Source organism: Sinohyriopsis cumingii, chromosome 18 (genome assembly GCF_028554795.1).
Source record: "Sinohyriopsis cumingii isolate HCF-2022 chromosome 18, ASM2855479v2, whole genome shotgun sequence".
NCBI classification, from domain to species: Eukaryota; Metazoa; Mollusca; class Bivalvia; order Unionida; family Unionidae; genus Sinohyriopsis; species Sinohyriopsis cumingii.
The window spans coordinates 9,645,543-9,671,741 of NC_142978.1; the positions used below are offsets into that span (position 1 = coordinate 9,645,543).

Here is a 26,199-nt window from a genome sequence, read left to right on the forward strand (position 1 = left end):
CTCATAGTCGTTGTGATAAACTGACCCAGCTGAAGAAGATTGCTTTGGACAGTTAATTATAAAAAGGCCCATTACCTTTACACAATAAAATACATTTTAATTTAGAAACTAAATTATTCAAAGATATAATGAGCAACTGACTTCTGCGTTCATATGGTTCCATATGATAATATTGTTCCATGTTTCTCCTAGATTAGATTTGATAGTTAGATATATTCAGGCATTTTAGTCTGAACGACCTTTTTACAGAACTATTTTCATTTAGCAGATTTCCGTCTCTGTCAGTGCTGTATGATTTGTGGCTCGATATTCTCCACAATAAATGAGATGGAAAAGCATAAGGTCCATCATAAGGGTAGGTACAATATATTTTATTCACTGCACCTATACGCAAAGTTGGAGTTACAACTCCATCCAACACAACAGCGCCATAGTCGTAATGGTATATGGACTGTGCGATTAGATCAGGCGATGGGTGCCGTATGATAGTATTAATAGTGTATTGTAGTGAAGTGGATTTAAAAGTAAATTTTACACACATCATGATTAGTTTAAAAACAATCAATTTAGTTATGCGATTGCATTTTAATTTTAGAGGCACAGTGATCTACGTCTGAAACAACCAATGTTTAAAAACTATTGAACTATTACTTGATTTCATGACACATATTACTCATTCTGGATAAGTGTTTGAGATACATTGATCATATAGGCATTCTCCAAGATGGAACAAAAAACTACAATCTCGACACGATAAATGTTTACTGTTCAACAATTTTAGACCTTGTTTTGTCACCACAGAAGTAAGAATATAGGCTGACACAAATCATCCTCTTACCTTCTGTTTACGTTTGACCTGTCATAACCAAAGACTTTGGTTCTATGTTCAACCTACAATGAGTTCTGATATGGCTGAATAAACATGTTTTAACCACTACATAGAACCTCCTTGGCTCATCTCATATAAAATCTGATTCAAATCATTCTAGCCACGTCAACAGAATGAGTGCGATGCATGCCTTATCCATTGATTTAAACTGTATACAGTTTCATCATGATTGTGCAATTAAAGTCATGACGACACCTGTTTTCTTTGCCTGAAATAGGCGTCTGCTCAAAGGGAAATCAGTTTGCTATTTTGAAACCTACTTTGTCATTGGATCCTGTATCTTGGGGGAGAATTCAGGCTTCAAAAGTACATTGAAGTGGTACTGTAAAAAACTGACCTGGTATAGAGACATGGATCTTAATTAATTTTTACCTTTGAAGGAAGGAAAGATCAATTTTCCAGCTCAGACCTTTTCATACAAAATGTGATGGACTTTTACATGTCCCCATCGAGATATAACTCGAGGCCAAATGATGTTCATTTTGCAGTTTGACTATTGTGTGGGTATAACAGTAAATATGTGTATAACATTTACGTGACATTATTAAGGTCGTATCATAGACGGCAACAATGTCTTTCTCATGCTTTATCCTCATAAATATTTCATCATAATTAGTTCAGTTTGATCCCATGAGGCAAATAGCTGCAGTACAACATGCTATAATATCAATTGACAACTTCAGAATGATGCAGTTACCTGACATTTATTGGATTTGCTGCATGTGTCGAGGAGGAATGGGTTGATACGTTCCTTAAGCTATGTCTGCAGTCACTACTGTGTTCCACATATTTCACAAGATTTGAAGCTGCTTCACGTACCTTATGGAACGTGTTTCTTGTGGTAAGGGGAAGTAACTCCCTGCAGCACTTATCTGTTCTAAAGTATTAGGGTTTGGTAATATATTTGAAGAAGAAAAATTAATGTTAAGGTAAAATGTGTTTCTGCAATATCACTTGCCCAATCATAATACAATGACACACATACACTCTCCTCCCAGTTAAATCTTATTGACTGTGTTTGATTTTCTTCTCGAGAAGTTACTGAAGTACTTTTGGGATTTGACACCATGTTTATATGTTTATCAAAGCTTACAATCTGCTCCATATGCATTCGAATCCAACTGAGGGGATGTGGTGCCATGAAGAATTGTGGTTGTGGTGGGCCAACTATTGAAGGACTTGATGATGAAGTGACCCTAACTGGAGAAGATTGTTTGAACACTAGAATAAATTAGGAACGGGACAATTCAAAGTTCTAACAATGAATGATTTATGCGTTCAAGTGGTGAGAAACTGATTGACTTGTTCTGTTCCATTTTGTTTCGACAATATTCAGACATTATTGCCTGAAAGACCATTTGACATTCATACTTTCATTGAACAGGTTTCCATCTCAATCAGTGCTGCATGATTTGTGGCGCAATATTCTCCACAATGAATGAGATGGAGAAGCATAAGAGCCATCATCAGGGTAACTACGATATATTTTATATCTTTTTAAAACATTATGTTAGTAATGATTAGTATAGTCCACCACCTATGAAAGGTTTAGTTTGTTATCCACAATAACTGAAAACTAATACGCTTTAAATTTAAGATGATATTAGGTGATATAAATAAATTAATCCAAAAACATGTGTTTCGTAAGCTACTGTAATTAGCAGTATTCAGTAGACTGGACAACCTAAAGGAAACAAAATAGAGATTTATGGTTAACATTTTGTCTTAACGTGTTTACCTAAAGCAAAGGTTTTGCCTTCGGTGCATACCATTTTCATTAATGAGATGTAATTGCATAAAGGGGTGTTCTTTGTGATGTTTTAATGACTTAGTTTTCTGATGAGACACTAACAGAAGAAAAAAGGTTTTGAACATTTATTATATATAGAAGTATATTGAGCACACTCTCTGTTTTTGATACGTTACTCAATCATAATACCTTATGAACATTGAAAATCTAGCCCTTCCATACAGTACAATAGCTAAATGGAGATAAAATGTTTCTGCTGACCTATGTTGTGGTCGGACAGAGTGAGCTCCCCTTAGGTAAAAGACCTGACAGCAAAGCCTAAGAAAGTGGCAGTTGCTACTCGTACCAAGAAACATGCTCTCGTCACGATAGACATCGCAAAAATCTCGCATCTATGTGGAAAATGTACGAATGCAAGTTGGAGGAGTTCTTCACATTTAAGGAAAGTATGCTCCATTTATACTTCGAACGTCTTCTCTTCCTATCCCGACAAAGTTGTGCCTTTACAATTTGCTAGCACTTTGTAATAGTGACACATTTAGATATTTGCACGGAGAGCTTAAGCGACTTCAAATTAAACTCCAGCAACAATATTTTATGTACAAGCAAGGCTCTAGGGCTTTCAAAAACTGAAATATAAGTTTAATGCCATTACAAACGGGCACATATTGGTGAGTTTGTATTCCAAGGTATTCGCAGCATCCGGACGCCAACTTCAATGTCTTTACTTACACAGGCAGTCTGTGGGCTTTTGCACTGCAGGTAATCGCCTCTTAATATATATTGTCGCACCTACTTTAAGTATCTATTACAGAGCATCAGTTTCTTTATGGGAAGGTTTTTATATGTACTATAGACACTTGTGTACATTTCTGTATTGTTTTCGCTCTGGTCAAACAAGTACAGGTACAATATATATATATATATATATATATATATATATATATATATATATATGGTTTACTTGAGCATGCATGTTTCTAAAGGGGACACTTGATTCATGTTTATCTGCATGCATAATCATGCTGTTAGTCACTCGCACGGGTGGCTTATGAGACTTCACAAGATTGGTTCGGGTTACAATATTTATCGGGGTTCGATTTAATTCCTACTGCGGAACAGCGAGGGACAGAGCTTTCAAGCACCCACGTTGATCACATTCAGCAAAGATACGGACAAGTATCATTGATAAAATATCATATAACCTGTCCCAACTGATGCCGACATTGATGACCTATTTCCGTTGCGAACGACCAAGGCCATATACTATGGATCACGAGGGGCCACAATATGAATAGTATCGACTCAGTCCTTAACAGCTCGGCTTCCAGTACGTCGAACCCAACTTTTGCAGACATGCGTAGGGACCACTCTAACCCTTATACCACAGCGTTGACACAGGGATAGTACGGGAAGTCAACAAAAGGACCCAAGGGCCACTCATGGGACACGAACCTCTGTAAGCCTTCTTTTTGAAGATCCGCCGAGCAAAAACAACAGTTCTCGTATACTAAAGCGTATCTAGCACCGAGAGGGTCCTATCGTTCGTTAATGACTTATTTTGGTCTCATAGGCAAACGGTACGCTGCGTCCGGTCATCAACCTAATCAGTTCATCTACGCCTCGTAGTTCTCAATGAAAACACCTCAGCGTTTTTTGAACGCCATCAATTAGGGAGACTTCGCCATCAATGTGGACTTAGAGGGCGCATACCTTCATGTCCATGTTCGTAAGGCTTCCAGGACGTTCATACCTTCACCTACAACATCATGGCATTCATAATGGGTCTCAATATCGACCCCTGGGTCGTCAATCATCTGATGAATCGAGCAACGACGAACATCCAGACCATTGCTATGGCTGCTGCATCAAAGTTCCTATATGACATCTTGCAGAAACATTAATGAGGTAGATCTAAAAAGACATGATAACCCTTGTTACCAATCTGTACGTCAACAACAACAAAATAATCCGACCTAGTACCATTTCAACAACTTGTTCACATAGTTATGGAGTTCATTACACTGACATCATATATTTGGTCATCTCAGGTTCGGACATTTAAATCATAACCGTAGCAGCACTTTCACTTTCGAGGAATGCTATCCGCACGGGAATTCCTTCGCCTACTAGGCTTGTTCAACGTGGCAGCGGATGGTGCTAGGTCGCCTTCCTATGCACCCATTGTAAACGATTCTTCTGCCCAAATGTAGGCCTAAAGTTGGCCACTGGACCATCTTCACACAGTAAAGGCACCATTGGGCAACCTAACTTGGCTCACGGCTGATATTAATATACAAGTACAACCGCCCAAGATTACAGTCTGTACAGATGCAAGTATGTAAGGCAGGGGAGCCAAAATGCAATCTTCCTGTCGGTAAAACATCGGTGCATGCTCTGCACAGAAGCAACGTCGTCATAGCAATACATTCTGGAGATGACGGTCATTGAGAAAGCTTGTAACTAATGGCAAGAATATTTGCATGTCAAGGGAGTTCTCATTGCGTCCCACAACTCTACAGTGGTGACTTATCTCAAGACGATAAAAAGGAACCAAGTACTAGAGTAGTGACTTATCTCAAATGAAAAGGAGGAACCAAATCTAAAGACCATTGCGTCCTGGTTTGGGACTTTCTGCAGTGGCGTTGTCAACAACAAATCCACATACAAGTGTGCTATATCCATGGACTTCTAACTACTAGCTTTGTCAACTGCTACAGACAGAATGGTCTCTTCATCCTTTGGTTTTCATTCAGATATGTACCCGATGAGACCGACCGCTGGTGGACCTGTTTGCGACAATGTGCAACACCAACTCCAAGCCTTGTATCTCCACTTCCGGACTCAAAGTCCGTGCAGTTGACGCTCTATGAATTGATTGGAAACTGGCTGAAAGCATATGTCTACCTTCCAGCACCTCTGATTCCAAAAAAGTGATAAAGAAAGCAAGAGAATCAGTGTATCACATTATCCTCTCCAGCTTTGAGTATGCCATAATCATAAACGTTAGCCTTATGCTCAGTGTGGAACTCATCTTTAACTGGCGGAATAAGACATATTTGAAACACTTTCAAGGGTATCTCTGGCACAGCTTTCCCGCAAGACATAGTTCCTCACGGCGTTAGCGACTGCAGACAGAATGCGCGAAATATATGCCTTATCGACAGGCCGTATTACCTGCAGTTCCGAAAAGACGGATCAGTCTTACTCATGACGGCACTCTCTTTCATCGCTAAGAACTTGGTTTCTTCCACGGATAGCGAGACTTTTGTCATGAAACCTCTGCCTAGTCTGGACACATTAGCTGACGGCCACCTACAAACCCAGTTCGGGCTTTCAAGTGGTACCTTAATAGAACAGAGTCTTTGCGTCAAGGGAGATCATGCCTCTTTCCAATTGTCAAAAAAGGACAGGGGGATATATCAAAACCGACTATCTTGTCCTAGCTTAAATGGGTTATCCGCTCGCTATATAAAGAAATAACCTCATAACTTGTTACTCATTTTGGCTCACAAGGCTGGAACATTTAATACAAGCCTAGCATTCGACCGGAACTTTTCGCTAACCAATATCATTCAAGCTGTGGCATGGTATAGGAGCCTACATTCTCTCACTTTTATCTTTCGTATCGATCGTCATCTTCTTAAGACACGGCTTCACGACTTCCGTTGGATTTGGGGCTGGTAAGTTTCCATATTTGAAGCCTAGCCCCCACAGATTAGGTCCCCTCGAGTCGGGTTACCTAGAACCCGTCTCGCATACCTTAAGGTACCGGAAATGATATCTCAGGGGTAAGGGGATATACTTCCCTTAAGCTATAACGTATTCTCCTAAGCTAGTATGATTCTGTACCGTATTTAAAGAAGAAAGCAATTCTTCCTAGCAAAAAATGTTTATTTGAGAAAACTTACCCAATCATAATACACATTTATCCTCCCGGCCGTCGAGCAGTTACATCTACAGAGAGTGTTCTAAGTAGTAACCGACCCATTCTTAGGCTTTGCCACCAAACCTTATACCTAAGGGGAGATCTCTATGCCCGACCAACATTTTGGCTTGCAGACAACATTTAGCTCCCTTTAGCTAATAGTTTCTGTTAGGGCTGGATTTGCGAGGTAGTAATTCTCCAAAGGTATCAGGATTGGATACGTATTTTCAAAGAATTAATATGCACATAAAAGTGTCAATAAATCTACTAAATAGCCAATCAATTTCTTCAAGAATGAAAAGGTTTGAAGTCGATAGGGAATGTTGAATTTACTTCGAAATGAGTGACATTTTCATATTCTTAGTGTCGGTTGGTAGCATTTGCTAGTTTTGCAGCAAATTGTACCTGAAATATATGCGACGTTACTGTGGAGTATTGCAAACGAAAGAGAACAGGGAATGACATCGTTTTAGTTAACTATTGGTGTTTAGATATTTACAAAGCCATAAAATCTGCCTTCATAGCATTCTAATCATAAGATGTGGTCGCATAAGGGATTTTCATTGTGGTGGGTTCATTGATTAGAGGAAATGATTCCAATGATGAAATAACTACGGTTGCCGTTTCAGGATACCCTGACAAATTCTGCCTCTGTGAATTACGATCTGTATATATGCCAGATTAGTTAACTTGGGATCTAAACTCTTCCTTGCATTTAGCGAAGCGAGTGGGATGGAATGTAACCGATTTAGAAGCACGTATCTATAACAATGAGATGAAAGTCGCCTTTAATGTATTTTAGTCATGAATGGAGATGCTATCTAGAAGGACAGTCTCATTCTTCGACCTATACTGTAATAATTATATTATTTTGGAATCAAATGCATGTGAAGTATGCATTTTTGTTTCATATTTTATTCAGATGGTGACGCAACAAAAAATTCACATTCAAACCTACATGTTTGGCATAATCATTGTCCTTAAGGATTAATTTTCCCTACATAATCAGCTAATTCAAACCAAATTCTCTTCATCTCTTAGTGGTCAGACTTATCTGCGTTCCTTGCGATTGATAACTCACGGATTTACTTGCAGGAAGGTGGATTTAAAAGCTGCGCATATTAGTCTCTCCTGTTTTATGTCCAAAAGCATGACCATTTGATGTTCTTTGAACATTTAATGGTCATACACATTCCTTTCAATCCCGCTTATTCGATGGCCTTGCGAAAGGTGATGGGATAAAGGTGCTCTCTTATCCTGATTGTATTCGAAATAAAATATTATGTTTGTCGATGAAATCAAAAGAAAGGTCATCTTCCTAATCTCTTCAAGAATCTTGACCGTAACGTTTCATTTGCACCTGGAATGGTTAAACCATTTGGATCATATCAAACAGGCCCTGAGACGCAAACAATTCTCAGAGCAAGTGCTAATGAGAATTGTTTTTATTAGAAGGTCCAACACTCGAAACACTAAGTGGAGAGTGTTTTCAAAGGATACTGTCTCTGATGAGCTTTCATTCTGATGCATGTTTGATCTGTGTGTGACCTTTCCTGCAGGTGTATGTCATCTGCATGTATGAATCATATGAAATACGTTTTCTTTGACAAACATTTCTAAGAATCATGTTGGACGTATCCACTTGATCAAGAGGGCCGATCCTTACTGAAGAGTATTAGGGCCAGCGGAGAGGGTTTTCGCAGGATTTGTGCAATCTTTCTCCGATTGCCTTTAAAATATAAGAGATTAGTGTAATGAAGTAATTGTCACAAGTCGTATGTGCTGCCAGAAAATCAAGAAATATGTATTGAAAACTTTATAAACTTAAGTAGAACCTATATACAAGAAAGACAGAAGAAAAAAGAAAAGAAAAGAACTATTATAATAAAATGTTTTAATTCTTGTTCTTTCAATGTTCTATTAAATAAAAAACACGCTTTGTAGAAACTGGTCTACACTCTTGCAAATATATGACTTGTTCAGAATAAAAGCTCATATCGTTTCATATCATAATCACATTAAATTGTTTGCAAGACTGGCGCTACTTACATACCGCTTAACTTAATACTTCAGGATATATTTACATGAAAACAATTAAATTATTCACGTCGACTTAACTTGAATATTCTCATGCGTGCTATAACCCAAACTTTAAACTTGAAATCTAAACGGAAAATAAAATAAATATAAAAAGCTAACGATAGACAATTTACTTCCCAAATAGACGGATTAAGCACCTGTACATTGGTCTCTGTCCATAGCATTTTAAGCTGTGAAGCACTTGCTGAATCTTTTATGTCACTAAAACACAGATCAAAACGTCAGTATCTATAGTTTTCCAATAGGAATTCTACAAGAGTTAACTAATGATAACCTCTTGCACAGACAATCATAGATTATAAATGATCTATTTTGATATATTTTGCATAAAGATCCTTTCTGGCGAGACAGACAGCGACACGTTTAGAACATCTATAAAAATATGACCACTTTTCATACCTATAGTTAGACGACCGTGCCGATACATGTACACCCAAAAATAAATCAAAATACTTTAAATGCAGATAAAAGATTGGCTGAGGTAGAGCTCATAGTTTTATTTCGATCTCTTTCGACCTCGTCACCGACGTAGGCCTACTTCCAATCTGTTTCCTGTCTTCTAACTCTATGGCTTCCAACTTGGGTTCTCTGTTCCACCCTTCCCTTCTCTGCCTTCTACTCTAATTCTATATTCACCATCTCCGTTTGATTCTCTAATTTGACTTTTTCCTTCTCCGCCCCTATATTTATGTCCTGAAGAAATGTTCTTCCTTTTAAATACCCTCCTTTCCGGCTCCACTGTCAATTCTATCTCTAATGTTTCCGCTTCCATATCCGTTTCCTATAACCTCTGGGTTTTTTTTTTTTTTATTCGAGCCCGCTGTTCCTGTACGAAAGTTCTAGGGAACTAACCCTATAACTAAACCGCTTGCCATCTCCGCTAGATATTTTATTGACGACATGTTTTATACATAGATAAGATGACCAATCCTAGGTGCAAAACCATGCGACAAACACAGATACGGAATTACACACTAGTGACCTAAAAAGCTAATATTATTCCAATTCAATGAAACACATATTGTGAGTAATTTCAAACATACTATTTGCCACTGCATTTCACATCAGTCTGGTGTATTCCCTGTTTCAAATCCTTTCTGCCCTTTATATTCATCTGTAAGGCCTAACAAAAGGGTCACATGTTTAGCTACAGATTTACGTTGTATCCAGCATGGCTATTTTCTCAGTATACATGTATCTGTCCCAGTTCTTGTATCTGCACATTATACAAGATCTTTATTTGTGCAGGAGATGTAATTATGTATATTAAACGTTAATTATATAGAGCATACTATTGATTCAATTTCGTTCAGATAGAAAAATATTGTGGGGAAAATAAATTTTGGTCTATAATGATATTTTGTCTATATCACCAGTACTAGCAAATAAAATGATAACATTGTGAAGCAAAATTGCAATGACAATCAAGACCCATTTATAACTAGCTGCTCCTAAACACATGCACGTTTACCAAGCGTAATATTTAATTATGTTGACTGATTGGAATGTAAGGATATGAGATAGAAAACTAGAAGATATCAAGATAGGAAGTACATATTAAAGTAAATTCGACACTCAATATGGTTGGTTTAAACAAAATGAATTTAGTACATGATTGTTTTGATGGCTTTTTGAAGGCAACATTTTTTTTTATCAAGCAACACTAATCGTCCACATCGAAAATGACGTCAGGATCAAACTTGTTGAAATTAGTGTCATTTTTATCTTGCAATTATTAATGCTTGACAATCGCTTGAGACAAGTTCTTGGGTAGGTATGGTATACAACCCAAGCTTAAACAAAACGTTGAGAGTGTCGATGTAAAAGCTGCATGTAATGAAAATTCAGCTTGTATGAATATAATTTTACAAAATCTATTTAACTATAGAATTATTATGATCCTTTTTAAATAAACTTTTTTGCACACTAAGCAACTTCAATCATCTTTATTCAAATAACTAATTTGTACAAATTGTTAACATTTTTGTATGGCACGTTTAGTTATGAGTAAAAAGCAATGGATATAAATTTGGCGGGAAATCATATTAAAGAATATAATTTATGACAAAAAACCCGTTGAGAGTGTGGATGTGTAATGAGCGTGTAACCAATATTCTGAACTTGTTATTTTCATATATTTCTGGATCCGTGGTTGCTAGAAAACTTGTATATAAGCTACAAATGAGGACTTGGATCCATCATTCATTACGGTTCTCTTTAGTCATCCACTCGAAGCCTTATTTAAACTTGTCAGCTTTAGTTCAAGTTATTGATAGCAATAGAAATAAGTAGATCTCAAAATCGACTGCTCTATGTGTCATAATTCTTTGAGTTTAAGAAGAAGGAGAAAACTATTGGCATTGTTAGATTAACGTTTAATATTTATAAACTTACCAACGGTAGAAACTCTACCCCATATGCACATTATTATAATTGAATGGAGTTTGTATCACAAAACGTCTTCATTGTGGTGGGTTAACTACTCGTGGACATCATGGGACATAATGGAGTCAAATGATCACAGTTCAAACATATGTTTATTTGACAGATTTAAGTCACCAAAGGTGTGACATTTGTGATAAGAGATTCTACACCATGAGTGAGGTGGAGCAGCATAAGCGACATCATCAAGGTATGCAAAATGTATATTATGTCCACATCTTACATATTTCGTCGCTTTAAATGATTCCTGTGAAGCCAGGTATTTGTTTCGTCTCACCCATATGCAAATTGTGAATATCTAAATCTAACTAAGCAGTGATCTGTAAAGCTAATATGCTGTCTATTCACTTATTGTCAGTAATTTCATATATCCCATTTTGCACTTACTTCCACATTAGACTGGTATTCGGATTTTAGAAACACTTACTTCCACATTAGACGGGTATTCGGATTTTAGAAACACTTACTTTCACATTAGACTGGTATTTGGATTTTAGAAACACTTAATCTTTATTTAATTTCAAACCGAAACAAAAACTTTTGGCTTCATGATCTGATTGTTTTATCCAGGGTTGCTAATGTCTCTGTAAGAATTTGAGTTTGCTATCAGTAATACAAAATCAGTTGCTTTTGCTAGTTTCTGGTAAAAACATAATGAATTATGATGAAAATTCATCCTCCTACATGATGAATCAGAAGCATCCAAACATTCATGGTCCGACACGCAGAATCTCATGCAATGCTGCTGTTCTGTATTTTTCATGGCGCAGCAGTGGATACTTAAATGCTTGGTTGCAGAGAAAAATTGCCTTCCCTTTGTATTCTACGTCTTGAATGTCATTTTTGTATGTTCATCGTTTGTATCGCGTGGAGTTACACCTAATACAATAATCAGTCTCTCTCCCTCTCTGTCTCTCTCTCTCGTTATTCGCATTTTGTGCTGGTTACGGTTGGTATAACCTTGCGTTATTTTTGTTAAGAAGTTTTTCAAGCTCAGGTAGGTATTTATTAAATATCTCTATTAATACCGAATTTGGTCTGCGAACTCAGATTGATTCTGTTTATTATTTTATTACAGCAACAAATCATGATATTTCCCATTTTCTTTTAGTGTGTACTGCGCTATTTTTGATTCGGAAAAGGTGATTACACACCTGATTTGTCCGTTATGTTGTGTGTTCAGTTATTGAACACCAGTTCATAATACTAATAGATATAGGATAGTATTCCATATTATTACCCTTTTTATTAGAAATCGTACCAAGATGTTTTTTGTTGCTAATTTAGTCGTGTTTCCTTCGTCGATTAAAGCTGGTTCACCTCAAGTTTTAATTATTATTATTATTGTTTTCATTATTATTATTATTATTATTATTATTATTATTTTGGTTTGTGCCTTTTCTGAAGTAAATTTTACCTGCGGACTCTAATTGGTTCTGTTTCTTGCTTATCACAGTAAACAATCACCATATGTCACATTTTCGTTTAATGTTATTTGATATTTATATCTTGGAAAAACAGGCACACTCGTTTTCCCTTTATTTTGTTTTCTGTTATCGAACGCCAGTTAGTTCTCAGCATAGAATTTCTTCAATTTTGAATTAAAATATCAGTCATTGTTTTTGTTCTCCTGGACGACACCTATATAAGGTGAGTTCATTCTTTTAAAATGTTAGATTAGACTTAGTCCATGCAAATACATTTATACATTTATAAAATTATTTGTATATAAGTTTTTACATAAACCTTTACAGCATTTTTCGCAGTAATTGCTAAACAGGGTGTGGTTGGGTGGATACGTGTCTTCGCAGGTAATAAACGAATGCAGAGTGAATCGCACACTGTCTTTAGGGACGAGAAGCAAGTACCCCATTCAGTGACTTGCTCCTTCATGTGAAGGAGAAGCAGAAATCTAGCTTTCTCGAGAGGACAGACTGAATCGTGCTCTCCCTTGTCCTCCCGTAAAGGTTGAGTAGCACCCTCTTCCATTCAGAATGAAATATTAAATATGTTCCCTTCCCTCGGTGATGGAAGAGCAGTACCATCTACTCTCCCACAGCTCGTTGAGATGAAAGAGGGTCGCGCCACCCACTTACCCCATTTAGGGAAACATGGCCCTTTCAGTCCCCAGGTGCCGTTGTTAGTGAGGGGATCGATTCACACGGTAAGGGGCAGTATTACGATCTAAGTCTACAGCTCTGGGGAAAGATATTCCTATAGATCTCAGTCGCTTATGACGTCATCGACTGGTCAACGATTACACAACGCAGGTCATTCGTTGATCACATGGCACAGGGCACCGGTCATAGGGTACCAGGCGCCGATAATAGTCCACACAGTAGGCACCAGGTACCGGACTGTACGTTGGGGATTGAGAATCGTCGTACAGATGGCAAATTAGACAAGAACAGCACCAGATCAGCACTCCCACTCATCTTAAAATCATCATAGATTTCTAATATATATTTCTTTGCCTTTTCCATGAATGATTGAATTAGTAAATATCAGCAACTTTTGCTACATAACATAAGGGATTGTCCACTCCCTCCCGATGCTGAGACCGTTAGTCTTTGCATCTAGCTATAAAGTTCATACCCCTTCCTGGCTAATTTTACCTCTCACTTCGGATGCCGCAGCGACTTCAGTGGATATTTCCATGGGGATCTAGATTTGCCGCCAAATCAATACACTGAAAACTTGAGAACAAAAGGATTGGCAGTTATTGACCTTAGCCAAACACGAAGACCAATTTTTAGCAGGCTTGTGTAACACGATAAAGGAGGAATCTCTGTCGGAAACTGCGCATTCGGAGGGATCATATTCTCTTGGTTTCTCAGTATCGAAATGATCAGCGACACAAGTTATTTCCATGCATCAAAATGACCAAGAAGCTAAATCATACTGTCGCACTACAGTTTCCGTCGGCAAATGTAAAATAGATGTTATTGATTCCCAGTTTAAATATCAAAACTTTTTAGCGTGAAGGTCAACGCTTCATTTGACAAAAAAACCAGCAGGAGTTACTCATATATTTCTTGCTCCATATATGTTTTAACCAATTATATAAGAATTCAGCAAATTCATTCAGGAATAAGTAATTTTTGTGACTTTCCACGAGTCATTAAACTTTTCGTTTGCCATCCACAAGTTGCCCTATTGACAGCTGTTAAGTTTTAAGTCTGTATCTTAGGTTGCAGTACGATATGGTCGGCCTCAAAGTGAAACGTTCTTTAAGTCTGCCCCTGTGTATACGATTATCATTGAAGGATTACAGTCGCGTATTTATTGCCCTGGTTTAACTATTATGATATTTAATTTGATGAAATTATTCTAATAGCAGACCATTGTTTTGGACAATTTGTTATAAAGAAGTGCTCTGAACTCATTCTCTGTTTGCGTATACTGCTAACGTTTATTCAATATTAAAGAAAATAGTAATACATTTATTCAAAGGGATACAAAAAAGCCGTTCTCTCAATCCATGGAGATCCTGTTAAGGTTGAACAAAATTATATTATTATGTCTTCCACCGTATATCATATTGATTTATCTAATCAGGAAGTATTTTTAGAGATCACTCTTCAGTCTTATTTTCATCTAACAGAAATCAGACCCACTCAGAGCGACGCTTGTGACCAGATAGTCTCCAAAAAGAGCGGGAAGGATGGACGTAAGATAGATTTTATAAAATATCTTGCAGAGTTCATTTCATTCTTTTAAACGATCCATTGTTTGTCAGGCTGGTTTTCATTGCTCCAATATAAAGCATTGGCGTTTCTAAATCTAATTAACGCTAACGTAACATTGTTATAGAAAGATAATATTCTACCGCTTCGCTTAAACCTATATTGTCAGTACATGTAATTGCACGTACATTGTTATCCTCTTCGTTCCAAAATAGCATGGAACCTTCGATTTGGAGATCATTTCTTTTATTTTAAAAGGAACGAAAGCGATTCCATACCTTTGTTAAAATATTACAAAAAAATTGTCTTTATATAAACATATAAATTGAATAGAACTGGACATGATTAACCTTGATGTGAAAAAAAAAACGCATTAAAGAAAGTAGAGGATGATGGATATGCCTCGAAATATCTGTATTTCTTCCTATAACAGCGGTTCGGGTAGTATTCCTTAGTGAATTATTAGAACATGCAATGAAAAATCATTTTCTATATACATGCAAATCTGATTCAGTTTGAATAGAATTATATTAATGTGCTTTATTACTTCCACAGTATATTGTATCCTTAGTAATATTCAGGAAGTGCATTTCGAAAGAGACTGTATGATTATAGTTTCATTAACAGATCGTAGACTCTATAAGTGCAACGTTTGTGACGAGAAGTTTTCCACCAAGCGTGCGATGAAGACACACAAGAGGGAACATCAGGGTAAGAACAGTCTATTATATGTCTATATTTTCCATATTTCATTTCATTGTTTTAGCTGTCACGATTTAAGTCACAGTAAGTTTTATGCTGCAACAACACAGAAATATTAACACTTCACATGAAACCTATATAACAGTGACCAAGAAAGATAATATTATTTCAGTTTACTTGAATGCTTATATTGACATTAATCTCTGCTATATTGTTTTCCATTTATGTTTCACAATAGTGAAAACCTTACTTCTCTTTATATTAATTTAGGGGGACGGTTGCTTTATCTGTTGATGTTTGCTGTATCCAACAAAGTTTTTCTCTTAATAAAAATGGGGTTTTATTTTCGTCATAAATCTACACAAAAGAAATTTATATACTGATTTCTTTGGAACAAATTAATTACTCGTATAAAAGGCTGAATCAGAAATGATGGGATATCGTTGGTGTGGAAAAAAGTATTGCAACTATAGGAGAATGTTATAAAGACGTTGTTTTTTTTATCTCAGACGGTCTGGTTGTATAATTTATTCTTTACTGTCTATTAAATATATATTGTCTTCCCTCTCTCTAACAGTGTATTTGTAAGTTTATTTTGAAGCAGGTCAATGTAAAAATAAATAAATGGATTCTGGGAGAAATTATCTTTAAGTTGAAAATAGTATTCATTACTGTGACTCTGAAGATGAATAAGAGCATGTGAAATATATACAATTATGGAACTGTGATTCTTTTTATATAAGCATCACAGAAAGCAATGCTTTAATCCATTATCCATTTAATACTTTTTTATTCATTCAAAAGAGACCATGTTGATACCGCTTTAATTCAAGATCGAACGCTCAAAACCGATCGTTCTGTACATATGCAGCTTATCGGAGAAAAAGAAAGATCACGATATCTTTTGGTTAACTGTTAGTTTTCAGATGGGTTATAAAGACAACAGATATATCCCATAACCATACCATTCCCTTTGATGGGGTAAGGTGGCATGAGAACTGTTTAATTCTTTATGATTTAAGACACAATGTAAACGGTTGCAAATCATTGAAATAAATTTATTTGGTATGCACGCTATATCATCCAAGCTTAAACAGATAAAACTTTTGAAAGCGTGAAGTAAAAAGTAACAAGTAAAAATAATCCAACATATCACATTTTTGCGGCTCCGTTTCTGATTTATACTGCTTGTACAAGTAATGCAACAGTTTCATTGAATTTCTAACGCTCACTTGTTTCCAAAGAGAGAAAATATATCCCCTGTAATACCGCTGTAAGAAGAGGGATATTGTAGTGTGTAGGGTGTTCGTTATGCGGGTTAATTAATCAAAGACTTAATTTGATGAAATGATTGCGACAGCAGATGGGTACGGAGGCATTTCAATAATTGCAATTACATGTTATTTCCAATGAATGTGGTTGGAAATAATTTTGCTTTCAGCTAAGTGCAATTAATTTTAAGCATTTTGCTGAGATGGCAACCAATGTATCAGAGCTTGCTCAGAATATGAAGATCGTTTCTAAAAAACACCTGTTCATATTCAAATGGAGTTTGCTAAAGAGTACAATTATGTAATATTCAGTATTAGGAACCAAAAGAAAGGACTCTGGTACCTATTTTGTTTAAAATTTAGAATTATTTCGAGAAAATGTTCTTTTTAAAGGCAGTTTTATTGTAGATGCTTCATCAAATGTGGTATTGAGGAAATTAGAAAAGAAAGAATATACACCAGGAATTTATGTTTTATGTCATGATATATGTTCCTTAACTATAAACCACATTTCATTTTCAAAAGTTATGACCTTATTTTAATTATGTTGTCACTACACTGTCAGTGGTGGTATTGAACAGTCACTAATTATGACCTATATAGCACTAGACTCTCAGTAGAGGGATTGGAAAGTCACTAAACCTTGTAGCAGTTTTACGCTTGTCACTTTTTGGATACTAGTTTGACTCAAGCTGACTCAGATATGTTACCATAACTAAAACAGATTGATAAATGAAAGTCGCAACTTACCGAGGTAATATTATTTATGCATATTTACTTCATAACAACAGAAACGTTGTCATAGCATATTGTCATCTGTAAGCCTAATTACCTCGTGACAAGTAGAACTTTGTCACAACAATTTTCCCCATTTTAAAGAAACAATATTTGAAGAAGATAAATGCCATCACTCAAAAGCTCAGTCAAGGTTCGAAGAGTTCTAAGGGTTCAGCAGATGAGGAATAATTTAAATACCATTGTAAGTCAAACGCTCGTTTTTCCGTTTCTAGCATAGTATTTTGTATGATTTGCTTTCAGCAGCTACTGTGGCTTTCCTGTTAGAATACATGACCAGTGGCTAATTCTGGTTAAAACGCTGTTGAGATTAAACCAGATCAGTTATCATGTGTTCCTTGACAATATACTTCACTCTAAATGCATTAGGACGACATAACCTTTAATTTATTATTGTATCATTATATGTAAACGAAATAAATAAACAAACAATGCCAATCCATTTTATCATCTTCTGGACATATCTACTCAGTGTTATTTGCAGAAATGTTTATTTCATCATGAAGTTCAAGGAAGTATCATCCCGATATGCATACCCTTCTCATTTTAGACGATAACAGATGCTTTTTTGTATTAAAGATTTTTAAAATATACCTTTGTATTTCAATAACATGTTATGGGTCATTGTAATATTAAAGTATATTGACTTTGTTTTATTTCAGGGTCGATTCCATTCAGTAAATATTTTTTTCCAGCATTTATGACGGGTCAATGAGGACTGGCATTTTGGTGATCCATGGACAAATGTATTGATCTATGATTAGAGAATTCATGCTACGTTTACGCCCTGTTCCCGAGGACTTTGCAAGAATATGTACAATAGTTAACTGGCCCAATGTCTGTCACTGTACATTTTGTGGGCTTCTTATCTGTTTGCTTTGTATGCCATGCATGTTACTTTTATTGTTTCTTATTTAACTTTTTAATATTTTATGGTAATCTGATAAGTTGGGTCATTTGAGTAAACTACAGAGCATCCTTTGTTTCTGCCTAATTTTAGTTCTGTTTTATGTCTTCATTTTTTGTCGGCGTGTTTGCTCTTTTTATATTCTTTGGTATATTGTATAATGGAATCAGATATGAAGCCATGCGTACTGAGAAACGGTTTGTTAAATTGGTTTTCATTCCTTGTGTCCAATTAATCCTTAAACTGTTTTGTCAGGTAGATAATCCTTAATTGTACATAGCGTAATATAATTATAAATTAACATGAGAATATAGGTTTTCTTTGAATTAGCTTGCATAAGAAATTATTTTATGGAGGAAAGCCACAGCTTCCACGAAAATTACAAATAACCTCTATTGTTCACGACTGTTGGATGATATCATGTACACATTCATTGCTATGTTTTCATTATTGTTACTGTAAAAATGAATATCGTCCGTCATATTTTCAATATTTCATTACCAGATACTAATATTTCATATCACTGATGAAAAATATTAACACTGAAACAGATTGATTGTGCTGTAATATAGTCCAATTCATCCCTTAAAAACGGATGCAAGGAGACAAAATCGCTCATTAAGTAACTTGGCCAAGATGTATTTTGTTTCCTTTGACATGTCAACAAGTTTCAGTTTCGTAACAGATCCTAATGTTGCAAGTTGCATTTATTTTTATCTGTACAATCTTGGCTGCCATTCAGTAAAGTCATATGAGCCGAAACCTCTTGCTAACAAATTATTTGTTCAAATTAGTCTTGGATAAATTCAAGGAGAATGCTTCGATATAAAATATTAGCCATACACTGAACAAATTGGTTGGCTTTTGTTCCTAAATGCCAACATTGTAATCTGGTTCCATCCTATGATAAAATGCTTTCTAGACAGCGCCTAGTTACGTTCTTCATATCTAACTTAAAGGCTTGATTTGGCCATGCCACTTATTGTGGTTTATTAAGAAAGTTCTAATTTATTTACCATTGGGTAACTGAGAAAGAATCGTTCTCCTTTTGGAGATGCATATCATTATGTTTGTGAAAGAAAGGTGGTGGAAGTGTACCTGTTAAATCAGAGCATGATCGTCAAAAGATATATTTTGGTTGACCTAAAAATGGAATTTTGACCTTGGTAACTTTTTCTCAAGTGCTGTAAAGTCCCGTTGTTTGTGAATGATATATAATGATATTGTCACCCACAGGAAAACATGTCTGATTTGAGTTCAGCTATGATAAACATGTAATAGATAGGAAAATCAATAGTGGTCTGACCAATCTAGACAAAAGAATGGGGAACAGAAGTTTGCATCTGCATGGAATCACCGTATTGGTTTGGTTTCCCTCTCTCTCTCTTTCTCTGTGTGTGAGTTGGATATTTAACGTAACTTTAACAATTTTTCAGTCATATCGCTACGATGTTTGCAATGTGGCAGTTTATAGTGATGTCTAGCATGGGGTATCATGCCGCAGACATGTAGCATGACGTCCCACCCAGTCACATTATCCTGACACCAGGTCGACCAGTGCTAACACTAAACTCTTAATGCTGAGTGCCAAGCACAATTTTTATAAGTCTTTGGTATGACTCGACCGGGGATCGAACCTACGACCTTCCGCACCCTAGGAGGACACTCTAACCACTAGGCCACCGGAGCGGTCTGAAATGTACATTGGTAGAATGTTGTAAAAAATGTAGAACATGCCTTTGGGTATACATATATATATAACGTTCTTAACATTAACATTGCCAATGTGATTGCAAAAAAGAATGTAGAGTAGAAAATATTAACTACCAAAAACTATATTTATCAAATAAATAACAATTTAGGATTAATGCACATATAAAAAGCTTCAATAAGAAATAAAATTTCCAAAACAAGAATAGATATAAAAAGTTTACATCTACAGGCTCATTACTCTAATTGAACCATATCTTTTTCATGGTGGAATCGAGCAACAAAAGCCTCTGGATTTGTTCAGTTCACGGCTGATCATATCAAAGTAGCATGCACATTGCATTCAGCACTGAAACATGCAAAAACAAACTTCATTTTGTGACAAGTAAATGCACATACCTAACAGAAAGGAAGGCGACTGTCCGTCCTTTTCTTTAATATGTACAGGGTAAGAGGCAGTAGCAATAAAAATGTTCTCGCTACCGTCAATTTCATTTTAATATGACGGTCATTCGGTGATGTTGGCTTATATAAATAATTCATTAATAATTTTCCCACAAGATTTGTACGTATAATGTACTCTTCTTAATAAAGGATGATTCACTTTTTGTTTGAAGGCAGATTACTGAAACAGCTGTTAATGTGTTCCTGTAATAATGTTTTGTTCTTAGTTTTTCTTTCGTGCTTGTTTTGAAACAAGTGATTGTATGAATATTCCTTGGAAATTAAATTGAGTTCAAAATTGCTATATTTTGGTGTTTACATGATTTTATGTTTCTTTATATCTCAGTAGCACAAACATGGGTAAGCGTTGTTACTTCACAAAAGATAACATTATTGTAATAACTGACATCCCCAGTCTTCGGTAGGACAAGTTCAAAATTCAGTCTTTATAGATATTTTGATACCCGTCAATAACGATCCAATTTGAATTGCAAAGTGTGGACCAGTTACAATTTTTCCATTTTTGGGGGGCATCAGACATATGCCTCCCCACTTATCCAAAAAAATAAAAGTGCTTATATGTACGTGTAACCCACTAAGGTGAGTTGTTTGTTTATTTTAGAAAAGGAATTTTGAAACAAATTTTTTTTTTTAAATTAGAAATGTTTTGTTGGGGTATTTTTACTCGTAATTCCTTCCCTAGTTTTGTTGTTGACATTTGCCAGAGGTCTTCTATGTCCCATGTATGCTCTGTGTATATATACTATATTGTATCTGTGTATATATACTATATTGTATCTGTGTATATATACTATATTGTATCTGTGTATATATACTATATTGTATCTGTGTATATATACTATATTGTATCTGTGTATATATACTATATTGTATCTGTGCTATAAAGTTTTTGTGTGGGGACGGCATAGATATATCAAATTCAAATCCAGTTGTATTATGTTTCTCATTGGGTGAAAAGAAACTCCAATGTTTTTGTTGGTTTACCTTTTACTATTAATTTTGAAATTTTGACGAGAAATCGGTGCGTTATTTTGAAAAATAAATCCTAGTGTTTCATGTATGTAGTTGTGTGAGTCGTGTCTCGTTTTGATCTTAAAATGAGACCGGCTGTACTCGAGCGAGGTTCCATAGTTTTTTTTATTAGTGTGTATTTCTCCTGACTCGAGTAGGCCACCTCTTAATTATTTATTCATCAACAGTCCAAAAGTTTGTTATTAATGCCCACTAGGGGAATAAACTATACAGTGAGGGAGCTGTATAGTTGAGGATAGAGACTTTAAATAGAGCGTTAGGGTCCTATTTCCCTGTTTTTCTATTTGTATGCTTATATTCCATATGGGGTGGTTTTTCCCAGCTCTTTCATAGACCTGTTCACTTCGCGTGGCGCCTTGTGACATAGCCCCATGACGTCATTAATGCATACTTTCCCCATATAAGTTCCGTGTTCCCTTCCCTCTAATTCTAGATGACTAATTAATTGAAATTTGTTTTTTTTGTTTTTTTGTTTGTTAAATTGTTACTATAATTTATTGTTTTACTTCAATATTGAGTGCAGGCAGGATTTAAGGCCAGGGGGTGAGTATGGGGGCCATGGTCCATTCGGGCGACTATCCTTATGGGGTAGTCATCCATTGCCCCCCTTCCCTCTCCCCTCCCCCTTTCTACCCCTTACCCTCAGTTATTGCCCTATCACAATTATTTGGCCGCATGCCCTCATTGTTTCTACAATATAATCTATTACTTGATATAGCGTTTTTGAATTAAAATTCCCGTCTAGATATAAAATGGTTTCTTTTGTTATACTTATCTGTTTTACAAATGTCCGCTATTAACTTCAGTCTCTTTGTCTTGCTCACTTCGCATTGCACCATGGTATGTGGCTAACTGAAGAAAGCGTTTTTGCACAGTGGACATTTTGGCGGTACTCTGACCATATGCCGTCTCCCTGCGACCTCTCCTGTAAACCATGCACCGTGCATGTATTTGAAGCAGAGGCATTGTATTTTGAGGAAACCTAGTTGGACCCAGTGTCCCCATGCTCTGTCCCAGTTGATATGAATGTTCCTTTGTTCTACCTTACTTTTAATTTTCTTGGTAATTGTTTCCCTAACCCACTTGTAGATAAGTTTTTCATTTAAATCCCATAGCTCTGTATTATCCCTAAATTGATGTAAAAGTTCCTTAATATTCCTGAATTTCCATGGTGCTTCTAATTTTGTAACTAAATTATTGTTCCGGTAAATATCGTTTCTATTTCTCATAATATAACCAAACCAGTAAATATAGATCCCTTCCCATGGTACTTCTGGTTCTGCATGTATTCTTTTAAATCTATTTAAAATGTCTGCGCACTTGGTTAGTATTGGACTGGGTATTGCCAGCCCCACCACACCCCCGCCCTTTCCCTTGCTCTGTACAAATGTATCCTTATTTACATAGTGCGTTTCAAAATCCCATATATAATTTACAATTTGAATATCGAGTTTTTTAGTATCTTATTATCTATATCAGTAGATTTTAGAATAAAATTTATATTAGCGTACTTGGGCCCGTTCCATGAGGCATAATTGCGTAAGCGTCCAGATTTCCACATTTTTATTGATCTTTTCGTACATTTTGTTACAGTTTTCTTTCTCTTTTCCTCTTCCAAATATATCCCTAATGCTTTGACCTTGTCTTTAATTAATTGTGGGGTTGGTTCAGGGTGGTTCCCCCACCAGTTCCCTATTTTTAAAATTTCCATTTTGTCATGATTGATTTTAGACCCTGAGGCTTTTCCAAAATCTTCGAATATTTTTTCCAAATGTTTAAATGAGTTTGGGTCTCGTATAAACTTTGTACAATCGTCAGCGTGCTGCAGCATTTTTAACTCTTCCATATTGTTTGGAACTTTTATACCTTCAATCCTTTTATTAGTTCTTATTCTTATACTTGGTATTTATATTGCTGTGACATATAATAGCATAGATAGTGGGCATCCTTGCCTCACTGATCTATTAATATCAAATTGCTCCGTGCGTTTTCCATTTACCTGTACTCTTGAGTTTATTTTATTATACAGAACTTTAGTCCATTTCTGAAAATTGTTTCCAAAACCAAATTTTTCTAAATCTTTCTGTATATAGCTATGTTTTAATCTGTCGAAGGCTTTTTCTTGTTCAAAATGTAGCATAGCGCTTTTTGTCCGCATTCGTTTATATAATCTATGACTGTCCTAATGCTTAAAATGTTGTTTTGAATATCCCTTCCCTTTGCCCCGCATGTCTGATTTTTGTTGATTATCATATTCATCCCTTTTCTCACCCTTTCTGCTAAAATCTTACTTAAAACGTTATAGTCTGTATTCAGGAGGGAGATGGGCCTCCGGTTCTTTTTAGGTCTTCTCTGTCTCCCTTCCCTTTATATATTAATTTTATAATTCCTTCTCTCATACTTTTTGTCATAGTATCGTTTCTTAGTAAAATATTATTAAATAGCCATTCTAGTATGGGCGACAACTCTCCGCTGAATTTAGAATAGAATTCCGCAGAGAGTCCATCTCCACCTGGGGATTTCCCTTTTGTTAGATTTTTTTATAGCATTGGTGATTTCTTCAGTGGAGATGAAATCATCACATAAGTCTTTATGTTGTGATGATATCATATCGCACTGAACATCTTTTAGGCATTATTCTATTGTCTTCTCTTCAATATATTGTGACTTGTACAAATTAGTGTAAAAGTTTTTTTTTTTATATGGTTTAAGATTTTATTTTTGTCCGTCGTTATTTCATTATTGTCCAATTTTAGACTTTCCATACATTTACCCCAATCTTCTTAATTCTTCCCGTTTGTAAAGTCCTTCTGCTCTTTTATATATGTGTGTAAATTGTCCCGCTCTAATTTCCCTCCCCTATTGTTCCTCCTCTAGTATTTTGTTTAATCTTTCATTTAGTTTATTTTTGATTTCTAACGTGATTTCTTCTTGCTATTTCCTCTTTATCTCCTCTTTCTCCTTCCTTTGCTTCTCTATTCTTATTTTTGAACATTTTATTGCTTTGCTTTTGAAAGTCTTTTTTAAATTGTCCCATTCTATAATGATATCCCTATTTCCTTCTTCTAAGAATTTTTTAATTTCTTTCCTGATTTCCTTGGTAAAAATCTGTATCGTCTAGTACTCTTTTGTTGATTTTCCAACTCCCTCTATCCCATTTGTTTTTGTTTTTTAACTCAATTTCTAGATATATAAGTTTGTGGTCAGACACTTTGAAATCAATGATTCCTGCTTCTTTATAGATATTATTTTTAAAATTTGTACATAAGAATTTGTCCAGTCTGCTACTGTTATTCAATTTATATTCATATGTAAATTCCCTTCTGGGTAAATTTAATCGTCTATATATATCCACAAAATTATGATTTTTAACAAAATTTTATATTTCTTGCCTATATCTTAAATCATTTGTAGTTAAGGTTCCTACTCTGTCTATATTGTCCCCCACCCAGTTAAGATCTCCAGTTATATTGTTCCAGGAAAATGTTTTGTTCTGTCCCTAGTTTGCTAGAGATAGTGAAACATTCGATTGTTCATATGAATGCGTAAGAAAAAATTAAAAGCACATGGAAAATCTGAATGTTGGAAACGATAGAGGAATAATTCAAAATAATTTAGAATGTCCGCGTCATTTGGTGATAATTTAAATTTTCCTCTTTCTGTGTTTTTGTTTTCAAATATAAAAGCTTGACGTGAAGTAAATGCATTAGGCAATTCGTTTGGGATATGAATAGTTTGTTAATTCAAAATCTTGATACTAACGAATAGGCCTATTATTAAAATAAGTGTATTTAAATATCGGCATATCTATACATAATATAATATAATATAATATAATATAATATAATATAATATAATATAATATAATATAATATAAAATTTGACCATAATATAGAGGCTTATTTTCAAAGTAGGTTCGTTTCGAGTATAATTTAGTTATTAAAATTCTAGGACTTATGAATGTGCGTGTAGAGCCTGTATTCACCGAGTTGTTTTGCAGATGAATGTAGTTTGTTTTTATAGTTTAAAAAAACCCCGATAGAAACCTTGATATAAGAAAGGAGGTTGTTGACAATTATCAGGGACCTTTGGCTATTAATAATTACTTGTGTCAAATATAGAGTGCAACTAATGAATTCCAGGTCGTCTTTAATGTGCTAATGCGTGAGTAGATTTGAAGATGCCGATATGCCTACAGTCTCGATATGTCACAAGGATATAATCTGGAATGCCTTTGAATGAATTAACATTAGTCAGTAAATAGCGTTTAGACCAAACAATCATATGAGAACTTTGTAATTCCAAATAAGTTTTAAATTAAAGATTCGTCTCAAATTATAGCTTAAGACACCTAAAATATTAATATTAATATAAAAATTGAAATGAATAATTGTTGCTTCTTGCTTCTTAGATAAACTCAAACGGATTTATGAAACATTACATCCCCCACCTGACGTATGCCGCAATACAACTCAATCATCCCAGCGAAACATTATCCTATACTCTAGACAGGTTCATTATC

At 35.4% G+C, this 26,199-nt stretch overlaps 1 protein-coding gene across 5 annotated transcripts in view; it reads left to right on the forward strand.

Annotated features, from left to right (window-relative positions):
- Positions 1 to 20,926, forward strand: part of LOC149776050 (uncharacterized) — a 117,123-nt gene extending 96,197 nt beyond the window's left edge. For 2 of the 5 annotated variants that reach the window (XM_089942301.1, XM_089942304.1), the window contains exons 22-27: positions 266 to 355; positions 2,274 to 2,360; positions 11,216 to 11,299; positions 14,714 to 14,779; positions 15,423 to 15,506; positions 18,226 to 20,926. In XM_089942301.1, the coding sequence (XP_089798427.1) occupies positions 266 to 355; positions 2,274 to 2,360; positions 11,216 to 11,299; positions 14,714 to 14,779; positions 15,423 to 15,506; positions 18,226 to 18,278 (464 nt within the window). In that variant the 3' untranslated portion in view covers positions 18,279 to 20,926. The remainder of the gene's footprint in view (positions 1 to 265; positions 356 to 2,273; positions 2,361 to 11,215; positions 11,300 to 14,713; positions 14,780 to 15,422; positions 15,507 to 18,225) is intronic. The other 3 variants (XM_089942302.1, XM_089942305.1, XM_089942306.1) reach the window with 3 other exon arrangements.
- Positions 20,927 to 26,199: the final 5,273 nt, after the last annotated feature.